The sequence below is a fragment of the Galeopterus variegatus genome, unplaced genomic scaffold, assembly GCF_000696425.1.
Source record: "Galeopterus variegatus unplaced genomic scaffold, G_variegatus-3.0.2 Scaffold334, whole genome shotgun sequence".
NCBI classification, from domain to species: Eukaryota; Metazoa; Chordata; class Mammalia; order Dermoptera; family Cynocephalidae; genus Galeopterus; species Galeopterus variegatus.
The window spans coordinates 35,924-52,417 of NW_007726445.1; the positions used below are offsets into that span (position 1 = coordinate 35,924).

Below are 16,494 nucleotides of genomic sequence, written 5' to 3' on the forward strand. Positions count from 1 at the left end.
CACCCTCGTCTGCTCCCGGCCTGTGATTGCTTCTAACTCACGTCACTAGCAGTCGATCCCCGCCCACTCGGCGCTGTCATTGGCCCCAGGGCGCGGGTACGCAGCAGCTGCGGGAGGAGGGGGGAGCGATAGGAGGGGGCGGGAATTCCCGACTAGAGGCCGGAACCCAGCCGATACCATGTAGTGAGACCCTCGCGAGGTGAGTGCGGGCTCTCGGGGAGCGGGATTTAGGGCCGCCCAGGCCTCCCGGGGCCTAGGGGCTGGAGTCCCACCTCTCACATTCTTCATCTGCTTCCCGCAACGCTGGCGGCCTCGGACTCCGCCTCACGGAGCCTGGACTTCCAGACACCGCACTCAGTGTCGTCTCAGCATGTCCCGGGACCCCAGACCCCTAAGGCCTCTCTACATTTGGCCGTCTACCGGACGTCCCAGCCTGTGGCTTGAAGAGCTCACTCTGCTTTCCGGGGAGATGGCATTGGGAAAAGGGGATCCGGAGAGTGATCCAGCAACCAAGATCGCCCTTTTCTGGTGGTTCACAAAACCACCCGTGACTTCTCCCCACAGGCCTGAGCTCCCTTTGCTTCATTTACTCCTTCCTGGAGTGGGAAGTCTGGCTTCTACTTTCCTTAGGGGACCCCGGGTCCAGGTCCTATTTGGAGGCAGCCCCTAGTTTTCTTGGGGGCCCCAGATGAAAGGGTAATGAGATATCCACACAGTCCTCATGCCTCAGTTTCCCCCTTGCTGGCTCCCTGAATAAGTCACTTGGGAGAGATAAAGTCTGAGGAGAAAGAGGAGTGTTCCTGGTACAGGAGTGGATGAGTCACCCTGGATTGGGGAAGATCAGAAAGTGATTGGGGTGAAGGAGCTAAATGCTGCTGACAAAGCTTCCCCTTTCCTTGGCCCCATCTTTCCTTGCATGACCATTCCCCACCCACTCTAGTCTATCTTCCTAGGTCTGAGAGTTATTGGGGCTGCCGTAACCACCATGGGGCCCTGGGGAGAGCCAGAGCTCCTGGTGTGGCGCCCAGAAGCGGTAGTTTCGGAGTCCCCAGTGCCTGTGGGGCTGGAGGTGAAGTTGGGGGCCCTGGTGCTGCTGCTGGTGTTCACCCTCCTCTGCAGTCTGGTGCCCATCTGTGTGCTGCGCCGGCCTGGAGCTAACCATGAATCTTCTGGTAAGCCTCTCCTTTTCCCCATTGCTATGGATGCTTGGGGCAGGGAATACTCTGGGGCTGGCCTAAGGAGGAGGGGAAGGCAAGAATAGCCATTTCTTTCTTCCTTTTTGGTGGCTGGTGCGTACAGGGATGGAACCCTGGACCTAAGAGTAGCCATTTCTTGGGTTAGGGTAGTGGGGCCTGGCAGGGGTTCACTTGCTCATTCCCCTCTGTACTTCACTCCTGCCCAGCTTCCCGCCGGAAAGCCTTGAGCCTAGTAAGCTGCTTTGCAGGGGGTGTCTTTTTGGCCACCTGTCTCCTGGACCTGCTGCCGGACTACCTGGCTGCCATAGATGAGGCTCTGGCAGCCCTGCACGTGACGGTGAGCACTGGCCCGCGGCATGTGGCCTTGTGTGCGGGGTGTGTCCAATTACATACCTCTAAGAGAGATGGTTTGTAATAGATCTGTTCATTTGTCACTACATGACTGTGTGGAAGGCTCTTGGCATATGATCCTGTGAACTGTTACTTTTGGTTATAATGCATAACCCTTTTGGTGTGTCCCCCCCCATCCCCACTCAGTCCCTGTGTGTCCCCTATGTACCCTTTTAGACAGTGTGAGGAGCCTTATTATCAGGTGTGTGACCTACTCTGTGGGTTTCTCAGTTCCAGTTGCCAGGAAGTTAACAGTGCTCCAAGAATCATCTTCACTCTCTCTCCACTTTCCTGAAGGGCTGAAGATGGCAGTTCCTGCAGGCTTGGGAAGGGTAGGAGGCAATTCCCAGGGGCTTGGTGATCCTGACAAAAAAAGGCTTTTGCCTAAGGAAGTGGGATGTGGGGAATGATCAAGTCTAAGGCATAGGAAAGGCTCATTATAGGAAAAACTGAGATAGTTGGGTTGTGGTGCAGGGAAGACATCCTGTGCTCTTTTCTCTCTTTATTCCTGAAGACTGAGGAAGTAACATTGGACGTAACCCTTTGTGTGTCTGTGACTGAGTGACATATGTCTTTGTGTGAGTGTGTATAAGCCTGAATGTCCCTGTGACAGTATGTGGCTGTGTGAGCATTTGAAGAAGTGGGCCAATGTATGATGCTTTGTTTGTATGCTTACCCTACATGTGACACTTTGTGTACGTCTACATCAGTAACTCTCAACTAGGGGTGGTTTTGTCCCCCAGGAAACATTTGGTAACGTCTAGAGACATTTTTGGTTTTCACAACTGGGGGTAGTGGTGTGGGGAGCATTGTGCTTGCTACTGGCATCTGATGGGTAGAGATCAAAGATGCTGCAACCTATAGTGCATACGACAGCTCCCAAGACAAAGAATTATCTGGCCCAAAATGTTAATAGCGCCAAAATTGAGAAACTTGGTCTACATGTAACACTGTGAATGACATAATCTGTGTGATTGTGTATCATTCTGTGTCTGTGTCACCAAGTAACTCTATCTTTGTGTGACTGAGAGTGGCCCTGAATTTGTGTGGGACCCCTAGTCTGTATAACTGAGTGTCCAGGAGACTCTGCATCTGCCTTCTCCCCATTCTTGGCCTGTCTCTTGAACTCCTTGCTGCCCCCTCTTCCCACAGCTCCAGTTCCCCCTGCAAGAATTCATCCTGGCCATGGGCTTCTTCCTAGTCCTGGTGATGGAGCAGATCACACTGGCTTACAAGGAGCAATCAGTGCTACCACCTCGAGAGGAGACAAGGGCTCTGCTGGGAACAGTGAATGGTGGGCCGCAGCATTGGCATGACAGGCCAGGGGTCCCACAGGCAATTGGAGCCCCAGCAGCTCCCTCGGCCCTGCGTGCCTGTGTACTGGTCTTCTCCTTGGCCCTACACTCAGTGTTTGAGGGGCTGGCAGTGGGGCTGCAGCGAGACCGGGCTCGGGCCATGGAGCTGTGCCTGGCTTTGCTGCTCCACAAGGGTATCCTGGCTGTCAGCCTGTCCCTGAGGCTGCTGCAGAGCCATCTGCGGGCGCAGGTGGTGGCTGGCTGTGGGATCCTCTTCTCATGCATGACACCTCTGGGCATTGGTCTTGGAGCAGCTCTGGCAGAGTCAGCTGGGCCTCTGCACCAGCTGGCCCAGTCTGTGCTGGAGGGCATGGCAGCTGGCACCTTCCTCTATATCACCTTCCTGGAAATCCTGCCCCATGAGTTGGCCACTTCAGAGCAGAGGATCCTCAAGGTTATTCTGCTTCTAGCAGGCTTTGCCCTGCTCACTGGCCTGCTCTTCATCCAAATTTAGGGGGTTTCAAGAGAGGGGCAGGGGAGATTGACTATCAGGTGCTCCTGCCCTTCCTCCCCTCCGCCAAAGTGTGGGGAACAAGAAGTGTGGGGAAGGGAGGTACTGAGGACCAAAGAGTTCTCTGGGAGATAGGGATGGAGCCTTTGGGACTATCCGACCAATGAGAGAGGCAAGAGCTTGGCCCCAGGCCCAAGGAACAAGAGATGGTCAAGTCACTAGAGACTTGATCAGGGGACATTAGGATTGTGGAAGACACTGACTGCTAGAAGCAGAGGTCAGACACCACACATAGGGACAAGTTAACACTGGGGACGCTGGAGGTGGGCACCCAGCTGCTGTGGGATAAAGGTATGGAGAGGGCATAAGTCCAGAGTCCGTGTCCTGTTGATTCTAGCCCATTTCCATACTCTTCCACATGGAATGGACCCCTCCTACTTTTCTTAGCTCCTATTTTCTTATCTTCCTCTTCCTTTCTCCCAGGATACTGGTGCCAAATGGTCTCTCCCTGCCAGTTTTGGTAACTTCTCTGGCCCCTCCAGCCCTGCTCACTCTATTTTTAAAGTGCCAAACAAATCCCCTCTCTCTTTCTCAAAAAGCACAGTGATCTGGCACTGAGCCCTGCCCAGCACCTCAGTGGAGGGGGCCTGCTTGCTCTTTATTTTGATCCCAGATCCTGGGGTGGGGCAGAAATGTTTGCTGGGCTGGGGTGGGGGGAGGATTGGAGACCTGCGGCCACCCACCGCAGCTGCACCCTAGGAATACAGAACATGGACATGGTGCCCCATGCCCAGATGATAAACACTGAGCTGCCAAACCTTTTTTTATATATATACCCGAGGAGCCCGAGGGGGAATGGGAATACCCACCTCCAGGGTTATTTTGGGGAAGGGAAGGCTGTGCATAGGGCCATATTCTCTACAATCTATTTTACTAACTGACCTGTTTTGGGACGTGTTACCCAAATAAAAGATGTTTCTGTACATCTGTACAGTATCTGATTCATTTGTCTTGGGAAAGGGGTGGGCATGTGGCCAGCCTAGAGGGCCTGAGTCCCAGATGCTTACAGTTGTTTTAAGATCCTTGGTCTCACTGTTTTCACTCAGGCCCCAGTCGTCCCCTTCCCTTCCTCCTTTGTCTCTTCCTTCTTCCCTCCCAGTCTCCCTTCCCTTCTCTTCCTTTTTCTTCCCTTCCCTCCCTCTCTTTCATTCCCTCTCCCCTTCCAGTTCGCAGGTTCGGGACTAATTTAGAACTACTCTTCCCAGCCTGCCCCGCGCAGGGAGTAGCCGAGAGGATGGAACCAAATCTCCAGTTCCCCGAGTTAACGGGGCTGCTGGGAGGTGGAGTCCATTTCCTTTCCGTGCTGCATGACTAGGGGTGTGACGTTGTCACGTAAACAAACTACAATTCCCGGCGGCTCCCACGGGCCACAGGTCAGGACTAGGCTGGGGCCGGGTTCGCGGTGCTTGCTGAGGCTGCGGGCGGCTGCTACGGCTCCGGGCCGGAGCCCGCGGCGGAGGCCGTGGCTTGTCCTGGGAGGGTGGCGGGGAGGGCCGGGGGAGGAAGATGGCGACGTCCGGGGCGAACGGGCCCGGTTCGGCCACGGCTTCAGCTTCCAATCCGCGCAAGTTTAGTGAGAAGATGGCGACGTCCGGGGCGAACGGGCCCGGTTCGGCCACGGCTTCAGCTTCCAATCCGCGCAAGTTTAGTGAGAAGATGGCGACGTCCGGGGCGAACGGGCCCGGTTCGGCCACGGCTTCAGCTTCCAATCCGCGCAAGTTTAGTGAGAAGATGGCGACGTCCGGGGCGAACGGGCCCGGTTCGGCCACGGCTTCAGCTTCCAATCCGCGCAAGTTTAGTGAGAAGATGGCGACGTCCGGGGCGAACGGGCCCGGTTCGGCCACGGCTTCAGCTTCCAATCCGCGCAAGTTTAGTGAGAAGATCGCGCTACAGAAGCAGCGTCAGGCCGAGGAGACGGCGGCCTTCGAGGAGATGATGATGGACATCGGCTCCACCCGGGTAAGGGCCCGCGCCGGGAGCGGGAGCGGGAGCGGAGTACTCACGGAGCGGAGAGCGGAGAGGCGGGGCGGGGGCGGGAGCCGCGGCGAAGGAGGCGGAACGGAGCAGGGGCAGCGGGCGCCGCCGTCTGGGAGGCGCGGGTTGAGGGCCTAGGGGCAGGAAGACGGGTTTTTCGGGGCTGGAGGGGAGGGGGGGAGCTACTGCGGGCCGAGTACGGGAGGCGGGAGTGAGCGGAGAGGGGAGGTTGTCCCCTAAAGTTCGGCGGAGGTAGGAGGTGGGTGGTCCTTGTGCATCCCTGAAGGAGTCGCCCGAGGGACTCGCCTGAAGCATCCCCGATGTTGGGTTATGGATTGGGGGTATGGTCTGTTTGTCCCTAATCTGGCTTCTCCGAGTTTGTGATCTCCTTCAAACTGGTCCTTCTGCCCAGTTGTTTCATTCTTGGCGCTTTGGTATCTCCTGGAAAAGGCCTTCAGTGGTTTGAACCAACACTGCTTAGTATGGTGGGGCAGGAAGTTCCCTCCTGCGTCCCGTCCCTTTGCTTCCTTTTTCAAGTATTTCTTGTGGTTTCCTGACGTGAATGAAGGTGAGGTTCATTGCTCACAGAATGGTGCTTGGTGTTTTGACCTAGTCGCCTTGGAGGAGAGGTAAAGCTTTGAATCTCAAAACTGGGCAAGCGATCGGCTATTGGTTGTGCGGAGCACGATGGTTTATTGAGCCTTCTAGGGAGAAGGCTGCTTTGTGCGTCAGTTTATGGGGTGCCTTGGAGGGTCCTCTATATGTTGAAAATATTCGTTACTAGGAAGTTCTAGAAAGAACTTTCAGGTCTCTGCCAGGTTGCCTCTGAAGCCCCTTTGGCCTTGGTATCTTGCTTCCCCGGTCTGGATGTCAGAAGGAGCGAGGGGTTGGAGTTTGCCCAGATAATATGCAGTCCTAATTTAGGGACACATTATTCTTAAAACAGCAGGTGAGAATATTACAGTGATCTTTCATGGCAGAGAACTAGAAGGAATTTAAGGGGAGATGGTGAAACAGAAAATACCACATTTCAGGCCGACCTGTGGCTCACTTGGGAGAGTGTGGTACTGATAACACCAAGGCCATGAGTTCGGATCCCTATATAGGGATGGCCGGTTAGCTCACTTGGGAGAGCTTGGTGCTGACACTACCAAGTCTAGGGTTAAGATTCCCTTCTTTAAAAAAAAACAACCCCCCTCGCCCCCATTTCAAGGCTCTTTCTGTTGGTCTGACTGTAATTGCATCTATCTATGACTGTGATTCTGACTGGTTGTATTTTTGTGTGTATCTTTGGTGCTGACACTACCAAGTCTAGGGTTAAGATTCCCTTCTTTAAAAAAAAACAACCCCCCTCGCCCCCATTTCAAGGCTCTTTCTGTTGGTCTGACTGTAATTGCATCTATCTATGACTGTGATTCTGACTGGTTGTATTTTTGTGTGTATCTCCCTTGATCTGTTAGTCTTTTTGTGTTTTTTTCCCTTTTGAGTCTCTAGGGACCATGTGCCCTAGTTTGTGGAATCAGTACAGAGAAAGTTAGGTGAGGAGGCAAATCTGGTTTGTCTGTGTATGCACGTGCATAATCCACTCTAACCACCATTAGGATTAGTATCTAACTGTTGATTGCTTCCCTTAGGAGCTTTTGGTCATGATGGGGACAAAGACAAGAAGATGGGAGAGAGGCTAATCTCCAGCTGATAGCTTGAGGCCCTGCCCTCTGGATTGATTCTAGCAGAGGCATTGTGATATCTTAGGGCTTGTCTGTGCAAAGAAAGGCTGTGAGAAACTCAAAGCTGAGGTATCTATGTGGAGCCTTAGTCTATCAAAAGGTCTCTTCAACCCACTTTGTCCCTTCTGGTTAACTTCTCTGTTACACAGAAAAGTCTAGTGGGCATACATGGTCAGAGCCTAGGGACCCAAGAGTCTAGGGCTAGAGATAAGAGACCTGTAGCTCAGCCTGTTATCTGACCAGCTGTGAGAGTTCATTTGAGGCAGATATGGCCATGGGGACCTATATTGCTGAGAGACTGGGGTTGCTGTATATATTAATAGCTGTTTGGAAGTGACCCAGAGGTCAGCAGAGTGCCCACAGAATTCACTGGTCTGACCTCCTAGAACTGATAGTCAGTTCTGATGTTGGCTTATATATAACAGTGTGACCCTGGAAGTTCTTAGAACTTACCCCTCTCAGCCGCCTTCCTCCCCATGGCCTTGCCCTGGGTCTGTTTATTTGGCTGGTGGCACTGGCTGAGTCTCAGAAGTAGATGCTTACCTCTCACAGATGGATATGAGATCTGTAGACAGATTAAACTGCCAGGCTGAGGGTTGTGGTGTCTCACCTTTGTGCCAGACATATCTCCCCAAAGTGGGGATGAGGCCAGGGATATGGCTCTGGCCCAGGCTGGAGTAAGCTACTGCTTCCTCTCCCACCTTCATTCTTCAGGCTCTCCTGCCCATTCAGGGGCCTTCAGATTCAGTGGAAGAATGCCCCTTTTTTTGGCACTAGGAGAGGCATCATTCCTTGGATGTTCTATCTAGTTTGGGAGGTGCAGGTTCTGTGTAGCCTTCCTGAGGCTGGGCAAGTGGCAGAGCCCAGAAGCCTGTGCTCTCCAGAGTGGGAAGGAAAGAGGCTGGCAGTAAGGGCTCTATGACATCCACCCGTGGCCTTCCCCTTATCTTCTAATTAGTCCTGGATGCATCTGGAAAGGAAAGCAGAGGTGCTTAATAGTCACCCCACTCTGTGACTAGCCTGGGGGCTACTGGAAGCGCTTCAGGGACTCTGCTTAGACTGATACCAATTGAGACAGGCCCTGCACAGAGTGTCAGGCCCTGTCTGGCGGGGTGATGTCAGGTAGTAGTGATATCACTGATGAGGGTAGCCTGCAGAAGGGCTAGAGTGATTGTTTGCACAAGGTCTCAGTGGGCCTTTCCCCTAGCACTGACTCAGGCTTTTTTTTCTGGCAGATTTCTTAAGAGCAGCAGCATATCCTGGTGACAGGGATGGCAAGGATGGCCAAAAGGGAACAGTGCTCAAGACCCTCTCTGACACTCACATTTGTCTCCCCATATCTCAGTTACAGGCCCAAAAACTGCGACTGGCATACACAAGGAGCTCTCATTATGGTGGTTCTCTGCCCAATGTTAACCAGATTGGCTGTGGCCTGGCGGAGTTCCAGGTGAGTGTACACCAGTCAGGGAGGAGCAGAGGCTCTTAGGCCACTTCTCCTGCTGACTCTCCTGTCCCTTTTGGCAGAGCCCCCTCCACTCACCTTTGGATTCATCTCGAAGCACTCGGCACCACGGGCTGGTGGAACGGGTGCAGCGAGACCCCCGCAGAATGGTGTCCCCACTTCGCCGATACCCCCGCCACATATCCTTCACAGAGGGTTTCAGGGGTCTGGAGGTCCATAGTATGGGGTTCCTTAGGGACTTATGATAGGAAAGTACTTTAAGTGTTGTCCAGTCCCATCCTTCTCCAGGAGCTCTCCTTTACCCAGCCTCCCTGAAAAGTAACCACAGCCAATATGTCAGCACAGGCTCCTGTGACAGGGAGTAGTTGCTGCTAAGGCTCTGCCCTCCATCTCTGGCTGCCCCTGACTGTCTTTACTTCAGCTTGCTCTTTGCTGCCAGAGGCAGGGCTCCCTGATATGTCTCCTGCTGAAGGAAGTTTGGTCCCTCCTCCCCACTTTTATATTATTAGCTTTCAGTCTCAGAGACCTATAGACCTGTCTTCTCCAGATATTCTCCTATATTTTTCTAGCTTCCAAGGTCTGATTCCCTTCTTCTCTTCCATTCTTTCAACCTGTTGTTGCTCCTTGTGGAGTAGGAAAAAGGTATGTGTTTCTTGAAACAACTTATCTGCTGTCTCCACTATTTTTTTTTTGTAAAAGATGACCGGTAAGGGGATCTTAACCCTTGACTTGGTGTTGTCAGCACCGCGCTCTCCCAAGTGAGCTAACCGGCCATCCCTATATAGGATCCGAACCCGTGGCCTTGGTGTTATCAGCACCACACACTCCCAAGTGAGCCACGGGCCGGCCCCTGCCTCCACTATTCTTCTCTCATCTGGTCTTTTTCTCATCCCTTCTGTCTCCACTTAGTTCCTTAACTGATGCTCTTCACATTGACAGCTCTCCCTACAGTCCTGCCTACTTATCTCCTCCCCCTGAGTCCAGCTGGCGAAGGTAAGTGTACAGACAGACAAAATCTCCTGCCTACTCTCAGACTTGTTTCTAAAGGGATCTTGGGTTGGATCTGGGATTACTGGGCTAGGGTTTCAACAGTACCTCTCCCAACAGCAGGGCTGGGTGGGGTGGGGGCGGGTGGAGTAGGTGGGTCAGAGTCCAGTCCTGGTCATGTTGACATGAATGGCCAAGCCTCCCAGTCCAGCCAGAGCAGGACTAATGGGAACTGTATCCAGGCTGTGTTGTATGTGAAGGGGGAGGGGAGAATGGCACAGTGGCAGGTTAAAATTGCTCCTTTCTGTCGAAGGTGGGTGCCAGATGTAGTGGTCTGGCACACTTGGCTTTCTGAGCCCTTCCCCTTGTCCATCTCACCTCCAGTACTCATACCCAGCAGAGTTTCCGGGCTCCAAGAGTCCCATTCAGCTTGTCCTGGTAGAGAGACATTGAATAGTTTCCAAATCTCTTAGATTGACTGGGGAGGGGGTTCATGGGTCACAGACATCAGATGAACCAGAAAGAAACAGGCATGCCCTAGGTGCCCAGCCCTCTCTATTTCCACCTTGGCTGCCCCACATTTTCCAACCCCCATGCCCGTCTTCTTGTCCATTGCTAGCCTTCCTCCTCATGACTTTGTTTTTCCACTCCAGGACGATGCCCTGGGGCAATTTCCCTGCAGAGAAGGGGCAGTTGTTTCGACTACCATCTGCACTTAACAGGTGATGGCCCATGCCTTCTTTAGGCCATGTTTCCTATTGTCTGTAGTTTCTGGGGCCCTACTCCCTCACCCCTACCCTGTTCAGCCCAGCTAGTGTTTTCCCCTGCTGGGCAGGACTTGGGGACCAGGAAGACTCACTGGTGCCAGCTCATCTCTGTTCCCCCACAGGACAAGCTCTGACTCTGCCCTTCACACAAGTGTGATGAACCCCAGCCCCCAGGACACTTATCCAGGCCCCACACCTCCCAGCGTTCTGCCCAGCCGCCGTGGAGGTAAGTGGCTATGTCCCAGGGTAGGGAGTAGCTGTGGAGCTTTGGTTTGAAGCAAGTAGGCAAGTGGGCACTACAGACAACAACACTACATCCCTTATAGGTTTTCTGGATGGTGAAATGGATTCCAAAGGTATGTGTTCCTCACCACGTGTGGGTATTGAATCCCAAAGAATTTCTGGGCTGGTACTGGGGACTTTGTGTGGGTTCAGGGAGGTGGACTCCCTCCCACCTGCCTCTGCTTTCTGTCGTTTCTGACTGGCTCCTTCTCCAACCCTCCCATCACCAGTCTTTCTCTTTCAAGTTCCTGCTATTGAGGAGAACTTGCTAGATGACAAGCATTCGCTGAAGCCATGGGATGCTAAGAAGGTAGGTGTGGGCCACTGGGGGTTACCCACTATCCCTCAGCTATCTCCTTTCCATGGGCCTGGCCTTCCAGGTTTCTCCACTGGGCACTGTCCTCATTTTCAACATTCTCCCTTTTCTTCTCAGCTGTCCTCGTCCTCCTCCCGACCTCGGTCCTGTGAAGTCCCTGGAATTAAGTAAGTACCCTGATGAGGTTGTCTGAGGTGGGGGAGGGAAGTACAAGGAGATGTAGGAGATTGATTTCTGCTCTTCCCTGACCACTGCCCTCCCCACCCCCAATTTATATCTTTCTTTTTCTCTCCTTACCCTAGCATCTTTCCATCTCCTGACCAGCCTGCCAGTGTGCCTGTCCTTCCACCTGCCATGAACACGGGGGGCTCCCTCCCTGACCTTACCAACCTGCACTTTCCCCCACCACTTCCTACCCCCTTGGACCCTGAGGAGACAACCTATCCCAGTCTGAGTGGGGGCAACAGTACTTCCAATTTGACTCACACCATGACCCACCTCGGCATCAGTGGGGGCCTCGGCATTGGCCCAGGCTATGATGCATCAGGTGAGTGGCTGTCCTGGCCATGTGCCCAGTGGTGCTGCCTGGCTGGAGGGATGAAGGGGAGGGAGATTTGAGCACCCAGGACCCTCCTGTGTCTGCCCACATCAGCCCATCACCTCTACACCCCAGAATTCCCTCATTGCAATTCTCAGCCAGTGAGAACTGGTAGGTGTGGCTTTTCCTAGAAAGAAGATGGAGAGTTGCCCCCAGGTGGGCAGTGCCAGTCTCACTGTCAGGGACAGAGTAGGGAGGACATTGTGTCACCACTTCCATAGTCTTGTCACTACTACCCATTCTGGGTGGAAAGGGACCCAGTTCCCATCAGTAATGTTGGCATCTCTGGTTTTTTGTCTGTGCTTGCAGGACTTCATTCACCTCTCAGCCACCCATCCTTGCAGTCCTCCCTAAGCAATCCCAACCTCCAGGCTTCCCTGAGCAGTCCTCAGCCCCAGCTCCAGGGCTCCCACAGTCACCCTTCACTGCCTGCCTCCTCCTTGGCCTGCCATACACTGCCCACCACTTCCCTGGGCCACCCCTCACTCAGTGCTCCAGCCCTCTCCTCCTCCTCTTCTTCCCCCTCCACTTCATCCCCTAGCCTGGGTGCCCCCCCTTACCCAGCTTCTACCCCTGGGGCCTCCCCCCGCCACCGCCGTGTGCCCCTTAGCCCCCTGAGTTTGCCTGCGGGCCCAGCCGACGCCAGAAGGTCCCAACAGCAGCTGCCCAAACAGTTTTCGCCAACAATGTCACCCACCTTGTCTTCCATCACTCAGGTATGCGTGGCTGCCTTCCCTACATGTCTGTCTCCCTTGCCCCTTCCCTTCTCCTGCCAAGTTCTCTCCTTCCCACCCTCCTTTCCTCAATACCTCTTCTCCTTACTTCCTGTACCCCTTGTCTCCTCCATCCCCTTCCATTCCTCTGTTCTCCACCTGCCTCATCTTTTGTCCATATTGTCTCCTCTTTGCTCAAGATTGCAAACCCTGGGGTTTAGCTTTTTGGTTTCAAATCCTGGCTCTGCCTCTTACTAGTAGTCTCCTTGGACAAGTTACTTAACTTCTGTGAACCTCAGTATCCTCATTTACAAAACAAAGGATCAAATGAAATACTGTACATGAAGTGCTTAGCACCATGCCTAGGCTAGCCCAGGTCCATGTTCAACAAGTAGTAGCTTAAACTTTCCCTTTTCTGCCTTCTTTCTATCTTTTCTTGTCCTTTTTCTAGTGCTTCTATCCTGTCCCATCCCTTCTCCCATTTCCCCTCCTTCTTTTGTAGAATTCATAGAGTCAGAAAATCTCGACTCATGGAACCCGATCCCTTCACTTTACAAATAAGGAAACTGGGGCCCAGAGGGAAAGTGACTTTCCTAAGTTTACATACCTGGTTAGGAAAACTTGGGATCAGAACTGAAAATTCTTACTTTAGGGCTTTTTCCTCAAAGATAAAATTCTCAGTTCTTTCCTCCCTCCTCATCCTTTTCTTCTTTTTTGCTATCTCTGCTCCCCTTTTCTTTCACCTTCTCCTCTGCTCTATTTTCTCTTCCTCCTCCATTGCTATTCCCAGGAATGTGTGTTCTATGTTCCATCTTTACCAGGTCCCCTCCTCTGTAGGAAAGACTGAGGCCAGACCAACAAGGACTCTGCTCTCTTACAGCATAGTGTGAGCATAACTTCCCTCTCTCCTTTCCTTCTTTTCCTTCCTTCCTCTCCTACTCCCTCTAGTCTCTTCAAGGCTTTAGAACAGCAGCTCTCAAATTTAATGTTAGCAGTCACTAGTGATGTGTGTCACAGCACTTGATTACCAACAATAGTTGAAGTACCAGGGTTTAGGAATGGTTTGCTTCTGAACTGGATTCAAAATTATCCTTGTGTTAGCCTCACTCAGTCACTGTCATTCTGATATGCATTTTCGAGTAACTGCATCCAACCCTAGGGATGCGCATGGGAATGTGGGACATTGTCATATTCGTGTTGACGATGGTTGCAGCTTAAGAGAGTGGGAAGCCCTGACTAAGAGTTTTTTTGAAGGGCGTAATGAAAGGTAAGATTCCCCCTTTCTCCTTGTTTCTTTTCAGGGTGTTCCCCTGGACACCAGTAAACTGCCCACTGACCAGCGGCTGCCCCCATACGCATACAGCCCCCCAAGTGTGGTTCTGCCCACCCAGCCACCCATCGCAAAGCCTGTACAGCAGCCAGGACTGCCCTCTCTGGCCTGCTCAGTGCAGCCCTCAGGTGGTCAGCCTCCAGGTGGGCAGCCGCATTATGGGACAATGTACCCACCTGGGTCCAGTGGGCACGGGCAACAGTCTTACTACCGGGCAATGAGTGACTTCAGCCTGGGGAGTGTGAGTACTTGGGCTCCTCACTCAGAAGCAAGATAAGGGCTGAGGGTGGGTGAAGGGGGCCTGAGTGGTATCTCTGGTGTATTCTCAACTGGGAGATCAGGGTGGGAGGGAGATTTCCCTTCCCGCCAGGTAACATAGCACTGCTAGCTTGGGGCTCCTCTCTTCCTGCATTTGACCCCTACTCCTGCCCCTTTATTTCTGCTCAGCTTGCTCTTTGATGACTACTGCCTTGACCCGTTCTCTTCCTGGCATGCACATGCTCTGGCTCAGCAGGTACGGTGCCCACACCTACTTCGGGCCCCGTGCTCGCTTCTGTCGCTCTGCTTGCTGCCACCTCCCTGTCTTTGCCTCTGTTTCTGGGGTGGAGATTGGTGGGCAAAGGGGATGTGCTAGTAGGGTTAGGCAGGGGCGGTCAGGAGCACCCTGTTCTGAAGCCCACTTCCTCAAGGTCTGTCTGTGTGTTCATAGCTAGAGCAGTTCAGCATGGAGAACCCATCAACCACCTTGGCACTGGATCCTCCTGGCTTTTCCGAAGGGCCTGGGTTTTTAGGGGGTGAGGGGCCAGTGGGTGGCCCCCAGAACACCCATGTCCTCAACCACCAAAACTTGACCCACTGTTCCCGCCATGGCTCAGGGCCTAACATCATCCTCACAGGTAAAGTGGGGTGGGTGGTAATGGGGAGTGGAAGGAGGGAATGATGCATTTGCGGATGCAGTAGGATACTCAGGGGCCTAAGAAGAGTTTACAAGGCCTGGGGTCCTCACCCATATCTTCTACCCACAGGAGACTCCTCCCCAGGTTTCTCTAAGGAGATTGCAGCAGCCCTGGCTGGAGTACCTGGCTTTGAGGTGTCAGCAGCTGGGTTGGAGCTGGGGCTAGAAGATGAGCTGCGCATGGAGCCACTGGGCCTAGAAGGGCTAAACATGCTGAGTGACCCCTGTGCTCTGCTGCCCGATCCTGCTGTGGAGGATTCATTCCGCAGTGACCGGCTACAGTGAGGGGACTTCATCGCCATCCCACTTCTTGGCCCCATCCCCCATCACTGTCCCTTTCCTCCCTTCCCCCTGGCCAGTAGAGACTCCATTCTCTGCCCCGGATCCTCTTTTTAACACAAACAAAGGATCCCAAGAATGAGATAAAGCAAGGGGTTTGTCCAGGTGGCCCCTGAATTCTGCACAAGGGGTTGGCCTGGGGGAGCTCAAGGGAGGGCCTAAAGCACTTGTAACTTTGAACCGTCTGTCTGGAGGTCAGAGCCTGTTGGAAAGCAGGGGGTAGAAGGGAATCCGGAGGCAGGGCTTGTCCAGATGCCTAGGGGTGGGCAGTGCCAGCCCCTTCTCACTACTCTTCCCCTTGCAGTGGAGGAGAGAGCCAGAGTGGATATTATTTTTTATTAAATATATTATATGTTAATAAAAAAATCATATCAAACCCTCAGTGTGGTTGACTGTTGTTTGAGATGCAGCTGGGGAATCTAGGGAGTTGGGCCACAGTCCTTCTTATTTGTTATACTTTTTGCATCTTCTCAGCATCATTGTGCTTTGTGGAAGTGTCTCCCAGCCTCAGAATTTGTACCCAGCCTTGGATATGGGGGCCCAGGATGGATGAAGGCTTCCATGGTAGCAGGAAGTCACCTTGTGTGCCCTGTTATCTGTTTAGAGCCCTGCTGCAGCATCAGGGGATGGGGGCTCTGACTGGCCACACAACTTACTCTATTTCCTCAGCCCGAGGCCTGGCAGTGTCATGGGGTGAGGAGGTGGCTGCTGGCTGAGTTCACCAATCTGATGTTTCCTGTAGAATAACCCCAGCTCTCTTGGGGTTAGCTGACCTCAATGCTAAGGCTTCCAAGAAGAGGGGATTTAACAACTATGAACTCCCTGTAGTTCTCGGCTGGCTCCCTCTTCTTTATGGCCCTGTAAGCCTACAGGACCTAGACAAGCCTCTGACCCCATGCTCCTAGGTCTCAGGGAAGCCCTCATTCCTGTCCCCTCACTATGCGTGAATTCACTTCACTCTTCCCATTCTTCTCCACTCATTCATTTGAGTTTTAATTCAACAGATCCTTGAGTGCCATGTTCTGAAAAGGTTTCCTCTTTCCGAATGGGGTTGCAAGCCCTTTGACCATCTGGGCCTCTACTCTCTCCTCTCTTCCTCACCCAGCATAGTGGGAAGAGTAGTGCCCCTGCTCAGCTACCCTCACCTCCAGTACTCAAGTCCACACTCTGCAGTCCTGGCCTCTCCTCTTCCTCTTTCCGAAGCTCTTGTTTTCGGAAAAGAGAACTGAGAGCTCCTGGTTCTGGCCCCAAAGGAATAAAATATGCTGTAAGCCTGGAAGTGGGGGAGCCACCTGGGTCCCCTCAGCCTAGGTTTTCATTTTCGCCGGAGGCGTGCACGTCTCATCTTCTGACTATAGGACTGAGGGCTGAACGAGAGCCCCCCTCGGACTTCAGAGCCGCCCGGGGTCAGTGTCCTGCGGCATCAGCTGGTGGTGGGAAGCTGCCAGGGTGCAGGGGGCCCTCCCAGCCGCCAGGGGTCGCGCTGCAGGCGGCCGGGCGCTGGGCAGGCGCTTGCCAGGGTCACGGCCGCCGGCTGGGTGGCAGAGGGGGGTGGGTGGGGTGGTGAAAAACCTTAAAGTCTGGGTTTTCTG

At 53.4% G+C, this 16,494-nt stretch overlaps 2 protein-coding genes across 5 annotated transcripts; both read left to right on the forward strand.

Moving 5' to 3' along the window:
* Positions 1–162: 162 nt before the first annotated feature.
* On the forward strand, positions 163–4,379 carry SLC39A1 (solute carrier family 39 (zinc transporter), member 1). The gene is made up of 4 exons (XM_008567600.1): positions 163–199; positions 954–1,172; positions 1,403–1,533; positions 2,739–4,379. The coding sequence occupies exons 2-4, from the start codon at positions 986–988 to the stop codon at positions 3,393–3,395; spliced, it is 975 nt and encodes a 324-aa protein (XP_008565822.1). The 5' UTR covers positions 163–199; positions 954–985; the 3' UTR covers positions 3,396–4,379.
* Positions 4,380–4,646: 267 nt separating this feature from the next.
* Positions 4,647–15,284, forward strand: CRTC2 (CREB regulated transcription coactivator 2). Of its 4 annotated transcripts, none has more exons than XM_008567605.1 (15): positions 4,647–4,825; positions 5,327–5,411; positions 8,499–8,600; positions 8,678–8,794; positions 9,547–9,608; positions 10,256–10,324; positions 10,492–10,595; positions 10,696–10,725; positions 10,882–10,961; positions 11,085–11,134; positions 11,270–11,514; positions 11,875–12,281; positions 13,580–13,849; positions 14,318–14,504; positions 14,634–15,284. In XM_008567605.1, the coding sequence occupies exons 2-15, from the start codon at positions 5,385–5,387 to the stop codon at positions 14,846–14,848; spliced, it is 1,965 nt and encodes a 654-aa protein (XP_008565827.1). In that variant the 5' UTR covers positions 4,647–4,825; positions 5,327–5,384; the 3' UTR covers positions 14,849–15,284. The 4 variants fall into 4 exon arrangements, with proteins under 4 accessions (XP_008565827.1, XP_008565826.1, XP_008565824.1 ...); XM_008567604.1 differs by lacking the exon at positions 4,647–4,825 and adding an exon at positions 5,192–5,258 and having other exon boundaries at positions 5,334–5,411; XM_008567602.1 differs by lacking the exon at positions 4,647–4,825 and having other exon boundaries at positions 5,259–5,411; positions 10,897–10,961.
* Positions 15,285–16,494: the final 1,210 nt, after the last annotated feature.

Excerpts from the sequence above, each read along its gene's own strand:
- CRTC2 (XM_008567602.1), top strand. The coding sequence starts at position 5,259 with ATGGCGACGTCCGGGGCGAACGGGCCCGGTTCGGCCACGGCTTCAGCT. Across the intron at positions 10,596-10,695 it reads TCTGCCCAGCCGCCGTGGAG|GTTTTCTGGATGGTGAAATG; the intron begins GTAAGTGGCTAT and ends CATCCCTTATAG. Across the intron at positions 11,135-11,269 it reads TGTGAAGTCCCTGGAATTAA|CATCTTTCCATCTCCTGACC; the intron begins GTAAGTACCCTG and ends TCCTTACCCTAG.
- SLC39A1 (XM_008567600.1), top strand. The coding sequence starts at position 986 with ATGGGGCCCTGGGGAGAGCCAGAGCTCCTGGTGTGGCGCCCAGAAGCG. Across the intron at positions 1,173-1,402 it reads AGCTAACCATGAATCTTCTG|CTTCCCGCCGGAAAGCCTTG; the intron begins GTAAGCCTCTCC and ends ACTCCTGCCCAG. Across the intron at positions 1,534-2,738 it reads TGGCAGCCCTGCACGTGACG|CTCCAGTTCCCCCTGCAAGA; the intron begins GTGAGCACTGGC and ends CTCTTCCCACAG.